Source organism: Protopterus annectens, chromosome 17.part0 (assembly GCF_019279795.1).
Source record: "Protopterus annectens isolate FY-2018-M chromosome 17.part0, PAN1.0, whole genome shotgun sequence".
Taxonomy (NCBI): domain Eukaryota; kingdom Metazoa; phylum Chordata; order Ceratodontiformes; family Protopteridae; genus Protopterus; species Protopterus annectens.
This window is the reverse complement of record NC_056751.1, coordinates 676,602,023-676,621,626: the sequence shown is the minus strand read 5'-3', so window position 1 is coordinate 676,621,626 and position 19,604 is coordinate 676,602,023. Positions and strand designations below refer to the sequence as shown.

The 19,604-nt window shown below is 34.9% G+C and overlaps 1 protein-coding gene across 3 annotated transcripts in view; it reads left to right on the top strand.

The window, feature by feature from the left end:
- The window catches only part of LOC122791248 (galanin peptides-like), a 156,603-nt gene that overhangs the window by 87,007 nt on the left and 49,992 nt on the right, over window positions 1-19,604 (top strand). For 2 of the 3 annotated variants that reach the window (XM_044058919.1, XM_044058920.1), the window contains one exon: window positions 14,441-14,509. The exons of the other annotated variant lie outside the window; for it this stretch is intronic. In XM_044058919.1, coding sequence (XP_043914854.1) covers window positions 14,441-14,509 — 69 coding nt within the window. The remainder of the gene's footprint in view (window positions 1-14,440; window positions 14,510-19,604) is intronic. 3 annotated transcript variants of the gene reach the window in all.

The window sequence follows — 19,604 nt, the reverse complement described above, 5'->3', positions numbered from 1 at the left end:
GAAGCATAATTTGTATGTAGAAGAAGAGCAAAGGAGCCAGAAATCTGTAGGACCAGCTTCACAAACATTACTATAGTACTGACTTTATAAGACATTACTAATATCATGAGGCTAAATTATTTATTTATTTTTTACAATAGCAATTAGAACTCAAACATGCTGTAGTGTGAAGTTAGAACATTACCATAACCCAGTAATAATCCAATAGATGTTAGTGGCGGTAATAGAGTAAGAATGTCACTAATGCAGAGTAGTGAATCCATAAGTTATGTTCCCGTAGTAATGTTAGCATTTTGCTATGGTCCTAATGATCTTCGGGCCAATAGTTAGGGTGAATTTACTCATGAATGGCATGCTTTACCTATGGGCTTAGCATCAGAAAGTTACAAGTACAATGGGAGTGACCTCCTCCACAGTTTACATTACAGCTTTGGAAGCCACATCTGTGGAATTACTGCTTCTCGTGGTGAGAAGATGAAGACACGTAGACCACAAAGCATGCCTTACTCCAGCACTGGGAACATCATATTTTTCTTCTAATTTTCTCCAAACTGCTAAAGCTGGTTATGTGTATCTCACACATATTTGTCAGAGTTAAATTTATATTTTAAATTGATTTAATAGTATATATGTACATAAATACAAATATTTAAGGTATGGGCAATAATGCCCTTCTAACCTGCCAATATATTATAGTGAATGCCATAATAATTGTCCAAGTTGTTCTTAAAATTATATAAACTAGTGCTTGGTTTAATGTAATTTGATTTGTAATTTGTAATCCCATGCATCAGTTATTCCCTTAGAGAACCAAGTAGTACATCTTTCATTTCTATATAATCTCTCAGTTTAATTTCTCCAAGTTTTTTGGGTTTTTAATACCACGATGGGAATGGACCCCATTCCTAAATCAATGTATGATTAAAGTTCATGAAATTAGTGTTCTTTCACTCTTTGATATTAGCCAAAAGTGCTCTTCACAGCACCCACAATGTGCCCAGAAATTACTCCTCCTGTGATTCATACAGAGTTACATGTATAGTCAGGATAGCAAAATATTACTGTGAATTTGTTTTTGTAAGACCCATTGCCCCTACTACTATTGAAACTGTCTGGGTATCCTTCTTCCACATTGCATTCATTTCTGCCTGCAAATCCTGGTATTTTATGACTTTGCGTCTCTCTGTATGTAAGAACTGTAATCACTAGGTATAGCAATTTAAATGATCAATGCTACTTTTGTCTTCTTTTCATGGACTACTATATCTGGTTTTCTTTTATCTATTTTTTGAACTGTTGGTAATGGGTAACCCCATGTGATATTAACTTCATAATTTTCTATAATGCTTTTTGGCTCACTTTTCCAATGCTTCTCAGCTACTTTAATATTGCAATGTTTGCATAATCCCCAGTGTAACAATCTTGCCACATTATTATGCCTTTCAGTATACAGGCCCTCTACCATTAGTGCATCACACCCAGCAACAAGATGTGATACTCTTTCCAAATCTGTTTTACAAAACCTGCATTCGTCTGTTTCTCCATGTTCAATGGATTTTGTAAACCTGCATTTATGTAGCCCACTATCCTGGGCCACCAATATGAACTTTTTACCTTTTGTTTTAAATTCACTTCTCCTTAACCATTAGTGCATTAGATCCTGATTGACATGAGGCTGTTCAAAACGTTTTCTATACTTACAACTATATTTTTGCCTTTTGCACATTTCTTGACTTCTCTCTGATCCTTCGCCTTATATTCTTTCTTTTGTTTTTTGGCACATTCAGTTGCTACCCGATTTTTCTCTACTTATGATTTTATTTCCCTTCCCACTTGACACTAATATGCTTATGCTAAACTAAGATGGGAATTCATAACAGACTTGTTTTCCTTATGTTTTAAAACTTTCACTATGTTTGGATCTTGTGATGGCAGCAGATATGTATGCAGTCCTACGATTGCAGATCCATACATGTAATACATTTCGAGAAGGCTCATACCTCCTTCAGGACAAGGAATATATAATCCTGGTATACAATGATTTTTTTTTTAAAATCAATTGATAAGAGTGAAGCGTTAGTTGTTTTCCTCTCCAACTGATCCAATACCATTGGGGCCAATCAATCACCCCAAAACTGTAAGTAGAACAGGAAGAACTAATAAGTTTATAGCTTGGAGTTTTTCCTACATGTCAGGGTAGTTTTCAGTATTAATTTTAGTCTTCTAAAATATTCCTTGCTAAGTTTTATTTTATTTTCCTCATGTTTTGTTGTCGATTCTTTATCAAGTCCCAAAGCCACTCCCTCCTGCTCACCCTTTTATAACTCCAAGTATTCCCAGAGGTGGTCACTAAATCCTCTGTATACCTAAATAAGGTCTTCCCTTAAATATCGATAGGAGACACTGCACAAGTTTATATATTTGAGTCTTTCATAACACCTTAAATGATCACATGCATACACGCCTTTGATAAATGTCTGTTTCACTCTTTTTAATTTATGTGTGTTAGATTACTTTTAATGTTTCCATATTATTTCATATATCATTTTGGGTCTAATCAATGATTTCATTGTTTCTGATTTCCTAGACTTTACAAATCTTTTTATACAGTCTACAGTTTTTAAAATATCAGTATTAACCAATTTGTTGATATGATAATAAAAAATGAAAGCTGGATGTATTCAGATATCCAGATCCTTAAATGAATCCATAGTTTCAATCACTGTGGCTTTCTTAAAGATTCACCCTTCAAGAGATGTTTCCCAGATCTAATACACTTAATTTTTGATGTGCTTGTTAGCATATTACTCCCCTTGGATAAAAGTACCAGTCTAATCAAAGTTTTTTACAGACATCCCCTGCATGTAACAAATATCAGCATTCTTTTGCATTTTCAAATTAATTGCATCCAGACTATAAAACACCTCAGATGGAAAAGATAATTCAGAATTATACAACTTAAGCAGGTATGGCCTCAGGGGAGAGAATTGTGAGACTCTCTGATTGTAAACTAGAATTTCATCTATTTGCTGTATGATACATGCCGTATCCTATACATCTAACCACTTTATCAAGATTATATTAATACCTAGTTGTTCTAATTTATTGTTCAGTGTTTTATGCATGATAACCCTATCAAATGAAGATATGTCTACAATGACTACATCACAACATGCTTTTTTATTTTAGAATATCATGTTACAGGTAAGATGTTTCCCAAATCTAATACGCTTAATTTTTGATGTACTTGTTAGCATATTACTCTCCTTGGATACAAGTGCCAATTTAATCAAATTATATTACAGACATGCCCTGCCTGTAACAAATGTCAGCATTCTTTTGCATTTTCAGATTAACTGCATCCAGACTATAGAACACCTCAGATGAAAAAGATAATTCAGAAAGATACAACTTAAGCAGATAACTAATGTTTTATACATCACATCAAAATGGCAAAGTTGTTCAAGAGAAACAATAGAAGCCTGAACTTGAAACATCACAGAATATTCTGAACAAATAGTATTAAATTGACAATAGACACTCAATTTAATAACATGGGATTGTGTATAATAACACTACTGTTTTAACTTATGACATACACTATATTGAACATCAAGGGGAAGCATGATGATTTTCTCATATAAGTAAATGTGCATAACAAGTCATATAATTGCTTTAACTTAATTGTGGTTTTGTAACCCATCTTGATCATACATAATACTTTAGCTGTTACCAAGTTAATTAATGTTTTATACATGACATCAAACTGACAAAGTTGTATAAGGGAAACAATAGAAGCATGAACTAGGACCGTCACAGAATCTAACTATCTCATTCTGAACAAATAGTATTAAATTGATAATAATCACTCAGTTTAACCTTTGCTGATTATACAAAATAAAATGTTGCCATTTAAATCTAAAAACTTTCAGTATATGCCATAAAATGGCAATGTATGAATATGGAAAGGAAGCTTGTAACTATTAATCACAATAAGTGAATGTGATGTTTTTAACTTATAATTTCACTCATTTTATAATAAGAAATGACAAATATGAAAATTCTTATGTGTAGGAAATGAGGGGAAGAGGAATGCACTGATAATTCAAATGCACTAACTTTCATCAATGTTCACATAAAGCAAACTTGATGCTTTAAGTAAGTTAGCAACAAACAAAGTGATTACTTAAATGCTGGCAAACAATGAAATATAAATTCTGATATATCCAGTAAAATACATTGTATTGTAAACATTAGGTATAAATATTATTGCCATCTATTTATATTAAGTAATAAGTGTTGAAAGACTTCATCAGTAAGGGTGAATATGTTAAATAACTGTGTGCTATAATCTTTTACTGAGGTTTTATATATGATACATCCTACTTTACTATGATTGAATTGCTTGTCATCTATCTTTCATGTAAATATTAATTGCTTATACAGAAGTATACATCTATATTGTATTAGAATTCTGTCTAATCTAAATTGTACTATATCTGTTCAAAATAACATAAATATTGTTTATTCCTATTACAAATATTTTCCATATGATAATTCAATTTATGGAGATCAAATGTTCTGGATTGTTAAGGTATGAGTGATAATCTGATGGATTTAGGTTTGTCCATCGGATTAGGGATGATTTTCATTCCATGGCTAGTGTGGATCTTAGTTTTGTTAACATTTATTAATTTAAATTTGTTATTTCACCAAAACATTTTTAGTATGCCTGACAAAAACATTACTTTATTGGTAAACACTCAAAGTATAAAACTGATAATTTACTTTAAAAACTCAAACATATACTTTATAGTTATCAGAAGAAAATGTTTAATAGTCACAATAAAACAAAAAAAATACATAGTCTAAATAACCTAAGATGGATTTAACTTTATTATCTTTAAATACCAATGGCTTAAACAATCCTAGCAAGAGATCCAATCTACTGAAATATTTAAAACTGAGCAAACCACAAATTGTCTTCCTTCAAGAAACTCATTTCAAAACAGATGACAATTACAAATGGAATCCTAAGGAATATATGATATTGGCTCAATCCACTTATAAGACAAAGACAAAAGGGGTAACAATTTTATGTAAAACAAATGTGATTAACCCAGAAATCATTTATAAGTGTGAAGATAAAGAAGGCCATATGCCATTAGTAATAGTTAAATATAATAACAGAATATGGACCCTAGCCAATCTAAATTGGTTCCCAGTCATTGGAAAAGGAACTGTTAAAAAACACTTGGATTTCATTTCCAATAATTATAAAGGCAACTTAATATTAGCAGGAGATTTTAACTGTATATTTGATATTTCAGAAGCTGCAAATAAAAGACCACTACGTACATTGGCTGTATCAAAAGCTTTAAACAAGTGGGTAGAATTATTTCATCTTGTAGCTACTTTCAGATTTAAAGAAGATAAATCTTTGTTGTTTACCCATCAAGATCACAGATTTGGTACCCAAACTAGAACAGATAAAATATTTGCTGCCCATGACTTACACTCAAAAATCATTAATTTCTCTGTCACTTCCTGCCCCTTTTCAGACCCAAATTCATTGATACTAAAACTTTAAAATGGGCACAAACCATTAATTTTTAACTCCAGAATTCCAGCATATATAGCTAAAATTAAAGAGGTCAAACCTTGGTTATTATCTGAATTACAGTTTATCTTAGATATTAATTACACTATAGAGATAAATAAAATAATGATATGGGACTCATTAAAAGCTTATATATGATTGACCTAAGACATACCTCCCTGGACTACATGAAAAGAGACATGGAAAAGCTCTCCGATCTTGTAGCTCAGGCAGTAAAAGGACAAAAGGATTGACTTCAACAATTGGCTAAGCTTCTGGTGTCATTCTAAGGGGATCCAGTATCTGTCTGCCTGGGACGACATAGTCGACAGACCACGATGCTTTGCCAGAGATGGCCTGCACTTGTCAACCCTGGGATTCTGGATACTGGCTAAGGTTCTTGTGCCCTTATAGTGCCTTTTTGGCAAGGTTCAAATGGCAAATTCACCACCATAACAGGAACAGGCAAGCAAAAACTGAAGGTAATGCTACTCAATGCTAGAAGTCTAACTCTCAAAATGCACTCCCTCGAGGCACTCATTAAAATTGAGAACATTGATATCTGTGCAGTCACTGAGACCTGGTTCAAGGCTCCAGAGAGAACCCCTGCATTACCAGGCTATAATGCATACCACACTTTTCGGCCACCTAATAGGACCGGAGCACCAAAGGTGGAGGTGTGTCCATATTCATTAAGGATATCCACACCTCCAGGCTAATTGCTCAGCATAATGCATCCGAGGTTATCCAAGTGCAACTAACTCTGGGCAAAACTGCAATCCAAATTGTAGTTTGCTACAGATCCCCCACTATGCCCCAGGACTCCAACTCCTCTTTTCTTGATATACTGGAAAATATTAGGGTTCAACCAAACACCCTAATAATGGGTGATTTCAACTACCCCACCATTAGCTGGGAAAACTACTCATGTGCCAACTCCTTCGCTCAATGCTTTCTGGAATTCATAAATTCCAATGCCCTGGATCAACTTATCCACACCCCCACCAGGGGCAACAATATCCTAGACCTAGTCATTACCAACATGAGTGACCGGTGTTCCACACCTGAAGTCCACTCCTCGTTGGTCAGATCCAACAATAAGCTAATCACCCTAGATATCCACATCTCGCCCCCACCCCCCATTAAGGAAATTATGGTAAAATATTTCTCCAAGGCCAATTTCATGCTTCTTAAGACAGAAGTAGCAAACTTCATGACACCCATGCAGATGGCTAATACAATTATGACTGCTGAATCCTGCACAGATGCACTCTATAAGCACATACATGAGTGCATGGATTGTGTTATCCGAAACAGAACCAAGATTCTATCATCCAAAAATGGAAGCCAATCTGGTGGTCCCCTGCCATAAACAAACTCTACAACAGAAGGAAAAAACTGTTGCAAAAAAAGAGTAAAATCTCATGAGTGGAGGAGTTCCCTGGTCAGCCTCAGTAAGAAGCTGAAATCCCTTATAAGATCCTCCAAAGCTAGCTATGAAAACAAAATCACCACTAATTCTAGGGACAACCACAAAGCATTCTATAGCTATGTCAAGAATCTCAATGGCAACACACAGATCTGCTCTGAGTTACAGCACAATGGCAGGAAAATTACAGAACCAACTAATATTGACAACGTTCTGGCAGATAGGTCTCTCACCTCCTAAAGGGCCCATATCTATACAGGAAGAATGCAGAATCCCTGTAATCACAACTACGCAGGTAAACGTTGCACTCTCTAAAGCCAAAATCACAGCATCCATGGGACCGGACAACATCCCAGGCTGCATTTTACACAAACATCAGAATGAACTGGCTCCCCACCTAAGCACCATGTTCAATCATAATCTCACATCAAGCTTTGTGCCCACTGAATAGTGCACAGCAACAGTTATCCCACTCCACAAAGAAGGAGTCACCACTGATCCTGGGAACTATTGCCCTATTAGCCTGATGAGCCTGGTCTGTAAGGCCATGTAACGTATCATCATGGAGCTCATAAACAAAGACATTGGTAACCTCCAAATTCTGGACCCCACCCAGTTCGGGTTTGTGAAAGGCAGATCATACCTCCTGAACCTGATCAACTTCTTTGAGGCAGTCACCAAAGCTGTAGACGAGGGTAAGGTGGTTCACACAGCCTATCTTGATCTCACCAAGGATTGCAACACCAACCCCCATTTTGGAATTATAGCTAAACTCACTAAACTAGGTATAAATCCCTATGTCACAAGATGGGTTGCGAATTGGCTCACTGACGGAACCCACACTGTAAAAGTTGCAGACTCCAAATCTGACTTCAAAAAAGTGATAAGTGGAGTGCCACAGGGTTCAGTCCTGGGTCCTCTTCTGTTTGGTATCTACTTCTTTGAAGTACAGGCTAACACAGAAGGCCTTTGGCTAATGAAGTTTGCAGATGACTGCAAACTAAGAGCCATAGTTGAGTCCCCGAATGATATGGACATCCTACAGAAGGGTCTCACTGAAACAGATGCCTGGTGTCAGAGCCATGGCCTCAAGCTCAATTCCAAAAAGTACATTGTCATCCCCTTTAGTAAAAACTCTGTACCCATGAACTACCACATAGGCGGCAATCTACTTAATGCCAAATGTGTGATAAGAGACCTGGGGACCCAGGTGGACAGTAGTCTCTCCTTTGATAACCACATTGCCACCGTAGTCAGGAAATCCTTCTACATGGCACACCTCATCAAAAAGGGGTTCTCAACTAGGAAAAAAGAGGTCATTATTCACCTCTACTTGACACCCATTAGACCCATTATAGAGTACAATGCCCGTTTTGGAATGTACCTCACAAGACATCTGCAGCAACTGGAAAGGCCACAGAAGTACCTCACAAAGAGGATTACTGGCCTCAAACAGATGCCCTATACTGACTGTCTCAAAAAACACCAGCTTTACTCCATAGCATATCACCTACTCTGAGGTGATCTCTGCCTAAAATATAAAGCTATGTCAAACCCAGAGCTGTTGGACATGCTACACCTAAAGAAATCCCAATCCCTTCGAGCTACATGCTCTAGTGACCTAAACCTTGTCACCACAATAAACAGGACATGCTGGAGGGCTAGATTCCTGTCCCAGAGACTTCCCATACTCTGGAAGAAGCTACCCATCTATGTCAAGCAAAGGATCTATATTACATATTCGAACACTTAAATGTTTGAATTGCTAAAGGTCAACCTTTAGTGATCGAACATTTAAATGTTCAAATATAAGTAAAAATGAAAAAAAAAAAAAAAATAAAGGATGTAAGCAGGGGGTCAAGCCCCCCTGCACCCTCCACGTGGGGGGCTGTGCCCTCCATCCCCCCGCTACTTATATATACCAACTCCAAGATCGCAGTACAGTGTAGGGAGTGGGAAATTTTCCATTTCCACACTGTAGCGCACTGAAGTGCGATCTCAGAGTTGATATATTTAAATAGCGGTGGATGTGGGGGTGCAGGGGGGCTTGCCCCCTGCTTTAAACCTTTTCCTTTTTCTTTAATATTATTTTTTTTACATATTCAAACTTTTGAATGTTTAATCACTAAAGGTCGACCTTTAGTGATTCGAGCATTTAAGCACTTGAATATGGAATATAGACCCTCAAGCAAAGTTCCTCATTAGCACTCTTCAAGAAAAATCTTGATAAGTGGATGGAAAATAGGAAATACACCCCAGGGATCACTTCTGTAGCTTTGTTTGACAGGGGCACAGGAAAATAACTTTCATGGGTGGCATAAGCCAAAGAACCTTGTTGGCTAGGCTTATTTAGTCCCTTGGGCTGATAGCCTAGTACCTACCTATGAATCTATGAACATATATGGTAAAACCCTAACTTGGTATAAAAAAAAAAATCAGAGAATGGGATTCTGAATTAATAGATCTACAATCCAAACTTTTGTCAGTAAAAGCTGAAAAAAATCAAAATCATTTGGAGATGAAAAAGAAAGTAGAAGTATTAAACAATAAATACAATGAAATTCCAACACATAAAACTAGTTTAGCTTTAGAAAAACTAAAAATTAATACCTAGACCACTTCTCCCAAATATCTACATGATTTATCCACAAGAATCAAAATACAATCAAAAGCTAATAACATGAAAAGTATATTCCATGAAAAGAAAGGGAAAAATGTCCCAGCTATAGGTGACATTCTTGATGCCTATAGAAATCACTATATGGAACATTTCCAAAAAGAAAATATACATATTGATCAAGTAAATCTAGATGAAAAATGTTCTAATATAAAAAAGTACCAGAAAATTTAAAACTAGATCTGCTAGCACCTATATCCTACAAAGAAATTACAGATACAATAAAAGAGGGTAAAAATAATAAAGATCCAGGTATAGATGGCATAATTATGGAAATATATAAACTTTTTCCTTCAAAGATACTATCCCTCTTCCATAAAACTCTATTAGAAATTCAGTCTCAAGCTTTAATACCACCCTTTTGGAGATATTCCTTAATCACACCAATCCTAAAGGAAAACAAATCCTCAAACCTCTGTACCTCATATAGACCTATATCATTATTAAATAATGACTATAAGATATTCATGACAATATTAACTAACAGAATGAAAATACCACTATCCAAAACAATAAATAATGATCAAACTGGATTTATATATCATAGACACATACATGACAATATTAAAAGGATAATTTCTCTTATAGATTATGTTAATAAAGAAAATAAAGAAACACTTGTAATTGGCTTAGATATAGAGAAAGCCTTTGATTCCCTAAATTGGAACTATTTATTCCAAATACTAATGAATTTCCTGCATCCTTTGTTCATCTTCTAAAGAATATATATATATATATATATATATATATATATATATATTTATAGATATATATATATATATATATATATATCTATATATATATATATATATATATATATATATATATATATATATATATATATATATACACACACACACACACACACACACACACACACACACACACACACACACACAAATAAGTTAGTGTATGTCAACTTAGGTCCTTTTATCTCTGAATCTATACATATAACAAAAGGCACTAAACAAGGATGTCCCATGTCACAGATTCTATTTGATCTGGCTATTGAAATATTGGCAGATTCAACTCATAACAATATAAAAATTAAAGGAATAGATGTTTATGAACAATGCATTTCTAAATAATGCTATTTGATGATGACATATTACTAACATTATCTAATACAAAAGAGACATTAGAAGAATTAGATATATTAATTGACAAATTTCACATTACTTCAGGACTCCATTTCAATAAATCAAAATCAAAAGTTTTATTTTTAAATAAAAAAAGAACTGTAGACTAAGGAGGATCACATCATAGGGAAACAATACTATACCTTAAAATATCTAAGAATTGAGTTTGGAAGGATATTAATGAATTAGTCTCAAAAAACTACAATAATGTCATCAATACAACTAAAATCTCTGTGGAAAAAAATGGAACAAAATAATATTAACATTTGAAGATAGACTACATTTAATACAATTGGTTTTACTGCCCAAGATCCTATATATAGCCTTGGCAATACAACTGTTACCAGAAAGAAATATACCTAAAGAAATACATTCAAGCCTAATAACATTTTTATGGTTCCCCAAAAGAAATAGAATAGCTTTAATACATCATATCAGACCATGGAAACAGGGAGGACTAAACTTTCCTGCTATAGAAACGTATATAAAAGCATCAATATTTAAAACAATCTCAGATTGGATAAGTCCAAATTACTCTGCAAATTAGAAAGAATTACTAACTGTAATATCAATAAATGAATTTCATTTACAAAAAAATGTTACATAACAGATAAAAACAATTTGCCATGACACATATGATGTATTAGTATGCAATATAACGTAACTAAACCCACTAAAACTCGTATGATTAATTATTACATTGACTCATTTAGGAAAATTATTAATGCAAATATAGATTTAAAAATCTGGTTTGATCTTTTAATACCATTTATAGTCACAAAGAACTTTGCACATAAAATATATAGAGAAATTATTAATTCCTGGGAACAGAAAGGATTGGTTTGTTGGCTCCAATGTATCATACAAAATTCCACAACAGGACTGGTTAACTTTACAGAGTATTCTGTCATATTTGCAAGATTTAAGTAGAATAATTAACAATTCTTCATTTAAAGAAATACCTACATTTACAAAATACATATATGAAATCATATATAATGACTTTGACATGGTAAACAGTATTTCAAAATTTTACAAAATATTGATGAACTATAAAACAACACCCAAAACCTCATATTGGAAATATATAACAAAAGGACACTCAATACAGTTAACTGAAGATATTAAAACAAATATTTTATTACTGATAAAATATATATCCTTTGCACAATACTGGAAAGCTTTTAATTGGAAATGCTTGCACAGAACATTATTAACCCCAGACAGAATCAGTAAAATTAGTTCTTCCATAAAAGGAATATGTTGGAGATGTGAACAAGTACACAATGCAGATCGGAACCACATTTTCTTTCATTGTGTTAAAATTAAGCCATTTTTAAATGGTATTAATAACGTTCTACAAGCTTTATTTAATTAATCATTTTATTTAACTAAAACTCTTGTAGTATTAAATGTGAATGAAGGTCCACATTTGAATAGGTCAAACATGTATCTAGTATGGACTATACTTGCAGTTTCAAGGAAGTGTATAATAAGAAGATGGAATACAAACACAATACCAACCTTGGAAGACTTCTACAGCCTACTGAAGACCACTGAGGTATTGGAAATTAACATTAAAATTAAAGAACTAAGAATTTATCCAAAGCCATTTATCAACAACCCTTGGAAAAAAGTCTTATCGTTGACTGACACTATACAATAATTGATCAGACACTCTGATAATGGGTTGGACATACTTATAAAGTAATTGTATACATTAAGATATGTTATAGTGTCAGGCTAATGTAAATAGTGTACATAGTTATTTAAGATGTTATGTATAAATACTATGGAATTCATTCAAATGTATTTGAAAAATAAAAAAAAAAATGAGGAAAAAAAGAATATGGAGGGGCAGGTAGATATCTGCTGCGTCTCCAAAAAAAGTAGGAAAAAGGTTTGTTATCTACAAGTATACTGTCATCAAAATTAAGTGCTTTAAAGGAATACAGTAAAAAACAGTACAGCACCTTCAGATGCTCATATTAAACATAACTCACCCCACTTTTACAAACTATGTTTAGTTTAGGAAACATAATAACACAATAAATGACAAAATATGTATATATGCCCAAAGAGAATTGATATGTCACAAAAATATTTATTTGAAAAAAAGTATGTGTCATTTTTTTATATAACTGACAATATATTTCCATCTACCCAACCTAATGTGATACACAAAAAATATTTCTATGGATGGCATTTTATCTATTTTCCATGTTCTATATTAGTTTTGGGTATTCTCCATCTTAGCATGACTCACTTAAACTTCATCCTTCCTTAATTTCACAGGTCTTTGGATCTGTGCACACTAGTTACTCAGTTCTTCTCTCTCTTGGGTTATAGCCCTTTCCCCTGTGGTTGCATTAATCCTTGTACACTGGGTGGGCAAAGAAGTGTGGCCTCTAGAACCATATTTGTTCCTGGCCCTAGGATGGCTACTCCTCCAAACTGAACACTGTCATCATGGCTGCCATTCTATGCCCTGGTCTCCACTGTGATGCCAATGAATTGTCCTCTGCCTACAATCATGCTATCCCATCCCACTTACTTGTCCAAATGAAAAGCAATCAGGTAAGGCACCTTCACCACTCAGGTGACTAACTGAACTTAGGTCAGCCAGGTAATAATCAGGACTTTATCCCTCCACATCTAGAGAAATGACCACTGGCAGTACTTTTTTGCAGGGCAGAAATAGATCAACATTAATTTTCCATGCACAATATATTGAGTCACAAAAATTTCACTCAGATCTTTATGAATTTCCTCCAGTATGGCAGAACTTTAACAAACATTTTGGAGAATTATTTATCAACAAACTTTGGGGATTTTTATTTATTTTTACTGGATAGGAAACTGGGGACATTTCATCTATTTTTATGAAAATTTTTAATGTACGTATTAGCTTGAGCAAAGAAACTAATACAGTGAAATATCATTGTTTTACCCTTCACTGCTCTGGGGGCACTGTTTTACAACTGCTTCAGTTTTATGCATATTTAACAAACTATAAAATGCAATTCTGTATGTGATTAAGTTTGTTCATTGAAAATATTTTGAATGTCTATAGACTCAAAGAAAAATCTGATAATGATTTTAGATGTCAAACTGATTTGTTATATAAATTGTTACGCTGTTGTACTACCTTTCAAGGACATGTTTTAATACAATTCATGTCAAGCTTCATCTGCCTCTTTTTATGATTGTCGTATACTAAGTTAGGACATGTAAGGACCATCTCTAATTTTCATAGAAGACAGCAGTAAATATAGTTACCAGGATGTAGGTAGTTCATCAGTCTTTAACCCATAATATGCTGGGCAGGATTATGTGATACTGTGTGCAAATTGTAGTACATATCCCAAATCATTCCAGGCTGTTGGAACTCAGTGTAAAAAGCTCTGAAGCTCTTCTCCATGTTTATGTTTTCTGGAAACTGTTTTTTTTTTTTTGTCTGGAGGGGTGGTTGATTACCTTCCTGCAGATATGAAAGAATATCATTAATCAGTAAAGCAAGTGAGATCTGTATCGAGTTGATTACTTCCTTTCCCTGTGGATGACACTTGAGGACAGATCTTATCCCATTCTTCTAGGTGTGACAATTAGGACTAGACCTATGTCTCGATTCCAGGGGACAACATTTCAGAGGGCCAGAAAGCATAGTAAGGCACATTTCTAACAATGCTAAACAAAACAAAAAAGAAAGAAAGAAAGAAAACTGTAAAACTCAATGAGGGCTATAGCTGGAATTTTTTAAAATCTACTTAGATTAATACCATAGTGGAAAATGCTGCTTAATTCCTATGTCTAGTGAGCATCATTTTCCTGAAAAAATTGAAAATACCTTTGCTAGCACATTATTCATACATTTCTTTCTCTTTTTCCTTTTATCTTATAATGACCATAAAAGAGCTGCTTGCAAAGTTTTCATTAAAATGTAAACTCAGGCAAAATCCCATAGTTTATTTTTCATGTAAAAGCATTGCCTTTATTCAATTGCTAAGAAATATTTTGCAGTACTAAACTGCCAGATGGCTTTTACATTAGAGAGTGATGAACTAGTCTGAAGTCCTTTATGTATAACATTGATTTATTCAGAACATTTCCCTTCAAATTGTCCAAGAATCATATCTTGTCATATTTTGACTGTACATTGTGACTTGTCCATTTGTGAACCTTTGCAAAGCTCTGCTTTCACTGAAGCTCTATATGTTCCAATGTGTTTTGTAATCACTGAGTGCTTGGTTGCTATACTTCAATGGTTAATGTGTTTCATCACTGTTTTCAGCTCTTTCCTAAGTTTGTATTATGTGTTTACAAGGAGTGATCCATCTGACCGTCATGTGTGATATGCTTATTAACTCACTAGTGTGTGCATAATAACAGATGAATGCTGTTAAAAACAAAGAATTTGTCAGAGGTTGGTGAAAATACAGGAAGTCAATATGGAGTTAAATGAAAAAGTTGACATGTTTAAACAAACAAACATTTAAAAGGACATGGAAGTTCTGATGGTACAAGTTAAGGGGCAGCAGCAGCTAAAATCTAAGATATTTTATTAAATGCTTAATATTAAATCTTTTGTTTCAGAAAACTTAACTGTTGCTTCATGTTGTTTTAACTTTTGCTTTAAATGCACTAAAACCTGATTAGACTGTCTGTTTATATTATCACAACAGTGACTTTAACCTTTCAAAATTGTTAATATTCTTATCACAATTATTAGTGAACTTTCACATTGGTAAGGATACATTTTATACTTCCCAGCATGAATTGCATTGCCTATGACATGCCTTTTAGTAGACTTAACCCAAGAAATGTATGCTTAAAATATCTGCCATAAATGTGCAATATCTTATGGTGGACAGACTGTAATTTATTTTTGTTTAATGAGTAGAGGTAAGTGACACAATCATTTTGTAAAATGATATTCAGTGTTGAGTTAAGCATTGTCTCATTGATATTCTACATGATTCTGAATTCTGAGCTAAATGAAATGATCACATGACAAACATGAGACATAAATGCTCCTGTTCCAACCTTGTTGGCTGGAAGCAAAATGCCAGGTATTTTAAGTGTCATTATAAAATTTATGTATTCTGTTTAATTGTCTGCTGAACTTTTAGTTGAATGGTGTGATTTCAAATGAAGATCATAAATGTATCCATTACCATAGTTATATGATACAGGGACTGAAAGCTTATATGATATGCATCCAGTGGTGAAGGAAACTTCATTTAATAACTGTCTGCTTTATTAATGCAGTTAATAATTTCTATACAAAAAACAAAATTAAAGAACCAGCACAAGGGAAAGGAAATATTAAAAAGTAATATTAATTACCTAGAAATATAGCTTAAATCAGAGTACATTTATTTGAGATGCATAATTTCAAAACTACGCACTAAAAGTCTTAATGATTAGAATACAGAGTAGATGTTATCAAGAACTTTCTTCACTGCGTGTGCAGCACTTACAGGATTAAAGATGTCTGATATTACTGTCATTAAGAGAGAAGTATGTACGGACCCATCACATACAGACAACCCATTATTATAAATGACAACTATTTTATATAATTTATCACTTTGTTTATTTTGCTTACAGATATCATATAGATCAAGTTTTAAAAATAATGCTTCCAAACTTTCGATCGAAGCATAGTACTTTGATCTACTTATTATCATATAAAGAATGCTGAACGTCCATATCAGTGATCCTGTATGATATGGAGAAACAGAAAATCATGAAAGTTAGAAACACCTATTTACTGATTGTTGCACCATTAAGATACAAAGTTAGGAAGCCTAATACACTGAAATGGGCAAATATAGAATTGTGTTCTCTTCCTACAAGGAAACTTACTCTTGTGTCTCAATAATGTGCATTAAATAGATAAAGAAATAAGTGCAGAAAAAAAGCAATGCAATAAACAATTTCTGATCATAATATTGAATTTGAAGGGACTACACCTCCAAGTGCAAAAAAAAATAAAAAATACTCCTGGACTGCATTCATGCCCATAATATTACATACTGTAGGCAGTGATCACTACAATTGTACCTGTAAGTTCCTGACAAAACTTCACTTGTACAGCTTCTCATGCTGCAGTGTGAGGTTTTATATAGTTAATGTTCTTTCTTGCTTTTCTGTTTCTCAGTGTTGCACAGAGTCAACAATATGGACATTCGGCATTCTCTGGTAACAAGCATATTGAAGTACTATGCTTCAATCTAAAGCTAGGAAGACTTAAAATAAAAATAATGAATTTTTGATTCATGATGATGAATTGTTTTTTTTTTTTTTTTTGTTTATTTTAGGCACTCCTACATTCCTTGTAAGCAATTTAATACCAACTTAATTTCTCATACATATTGTTACTGCAGTCTCAAAATACTGTACTTTTGCCTTGTATATATTCGTATTGTATATTTCTCTCTGTTTTTGTACTATTAAGTATATTGTTAGGTTTTTCTTATTTTTTAATTACTTTCCTGGAGCTTTTCTCGTCGGGTCTCCACTGAAAAGGGTACTCTGGGCCCAGTCGGACTAACCTGGTTAACACATGCAAAAATAAATAAAATAAATAATGAGATGGCATCAAGCAGTATGTGTGTGTGTGTGTGTGTGTGTGTGTGTGTGTGTGTGTGTGTGTGTGTGTGTGTGTGTGTGTGTGTGTGCATGTGTGTGCATGTGTGTACGCGTGTGAGCGTATGTGTGTGTGTGTCTGTGTATGTGTGTGTGTGTGTGTGTGTGTGTGTGTGTGTGTGTGTGTGTGCGTGTGTGCGTGTGTGCGTGTGTGCACGTGTGTGCGTGTGTGCGTGTGTGTGTGTGTGTGCGTGTGTGTGTGTGTGTGTGTGTGTGTGTGTGTGTGTGTGTGTGTATCTGTGTCTATGTGTGTGTGAGTGTGTACGTTTGTCTGCAGGAATTCTCCATGTATATGCATGTGTGTCTTTCTTTTGTGTGTTTGCATGAGGGAAGTGATATAGTAATATCACTAGGAAAAGCCTGTGTGTGACTGCTGTAATAAAATATCATTCATTAAAGCAAATAATAGACTAGTTTCTTTATGTAAAAGCTCACTTTTAACTGATAGCATAAATCTTGAGTGCAGTATGATGCACAGTAGTGTAGAATAATGCAGCCTGTCATCCTGTAGCTTTAGTAGCAAAGTTAAATTGCTTAGCATGTGTGTTTGTGTGTGTGTGTGTGTGTGTGTGTGTGTGCATGTGTATGTGTGCGTATGAGTGTGTGTGTATGCGTCTGCGTGTGTGTGTGTGTGTGAATGTGCATGCGTGTGCGTGTGCATGTGTGTACGTGCGCGTGTGTGTGTGCGTGTGTGTATGCGTGTGTGTGTGTGTGTGTGTGTGTGTGTGTGTGTGTGTGTGTGTGTGTGTGTGTATTTTGTTGTGCCTGCCTGCTTGCTGGTTATGCTGTGGCCAGTGAGGCATTGTTGTTTCTCTGTCCCATCTAAAAACATCCATATTAAAGTCTTATAGCTACCTATATTTAAGGTTGATGTTTAGTACTGATGTTGAATAGTAAGAGATGCTTTTTATTATACCTTGTCATTTGCATCCTTATATATTTTTTGGATTTTAATTAAAGTAACACAATATAGGTTCATAGCTACATAGGTGTGTACTAGGCTAATGGCCCTGGAACTTTTACAAGCCTAGCCTATAGGATTACCCTGGCATCATGCCACCCAACCTTAGTTCCTAGTGCCTGTGTCGAGTAGAGCCACTGGAGTAATCCCGAGGTGAATTTTCTATTTCCCATCCACTCATCAAGATTTCTCTTACAGAGGGCCAGTGAGGTGCTCTGCTTGACATGTATGGGAGGTCTATTCCATAGCATGGGCAGTCTCTGGGTTATGAACCTGTCCCTCCAGCATGTTCTGTTGATTGTGGTAATGAGATTGAGGTCTCTGAAGCATGTGGTGTGGAGGGATCGGAATTTGTTTAGATGTAGCATTTCTAACAGAGCTGGGTCAGACATGGCTTTGTAAGTCGGAGTGTGAATCTTGGGACATGGTTGGGGACCTATAGCAGGCTATGACCTGAATCGTTGCCTTATCCAATGTTAGCTGCACCTGAAGTATCTCAGATGTGTTATGTTGGGCTACCAGTCTGGAGGTGTGCGCATCCTTTATGAATATGGAAACATCACCGCCTTTGGAGCTTCGGTCCAAGTTCTGGGGCTGAAAGGTGTAGAATGAGTTGTAGCCTGGTAGTGCAGGGGTACTTTCTGCTGCCTTGAATCAGGTCTCTGTTACAGGACAAATGCAGATGTTCTCCATTTTAAGCAGTACTTTGAGCGAGTGCATTTTGAGATTTAGACTTCTAGCATTGAGCATCATGACCCTCAAATTGCATTTGTTTGTAGCTGTTACAGTGGTAATTTGGTCTGTAAAACACCGCCTATAATAGGCACTATAGGGGGGCAAAAGCCTTGGCCAGTATCCGGATCCTCAGGGGTGACAGATGCAGGCCATCACTAGCAAAGCATCATGGTCTGTCTATCATGTCATCCCAGGCAGACAGATACTGGATACCCTTAGAATGACACCAGAAACTTAGCTAATTGTTGAAATCAATCATTTTCTGCTTGTACTGTGGTACCATTCTGGGTGATGGCAGGATGCTGCTCAGGGCTAGGGTCATACCCACCTGGGCTACATAATCCAAGAGCTCCTCCATGTCTCTTTTCATGTAGTCCAGCGAGGTATGTCTCAGGTCATTCACACCCACATGT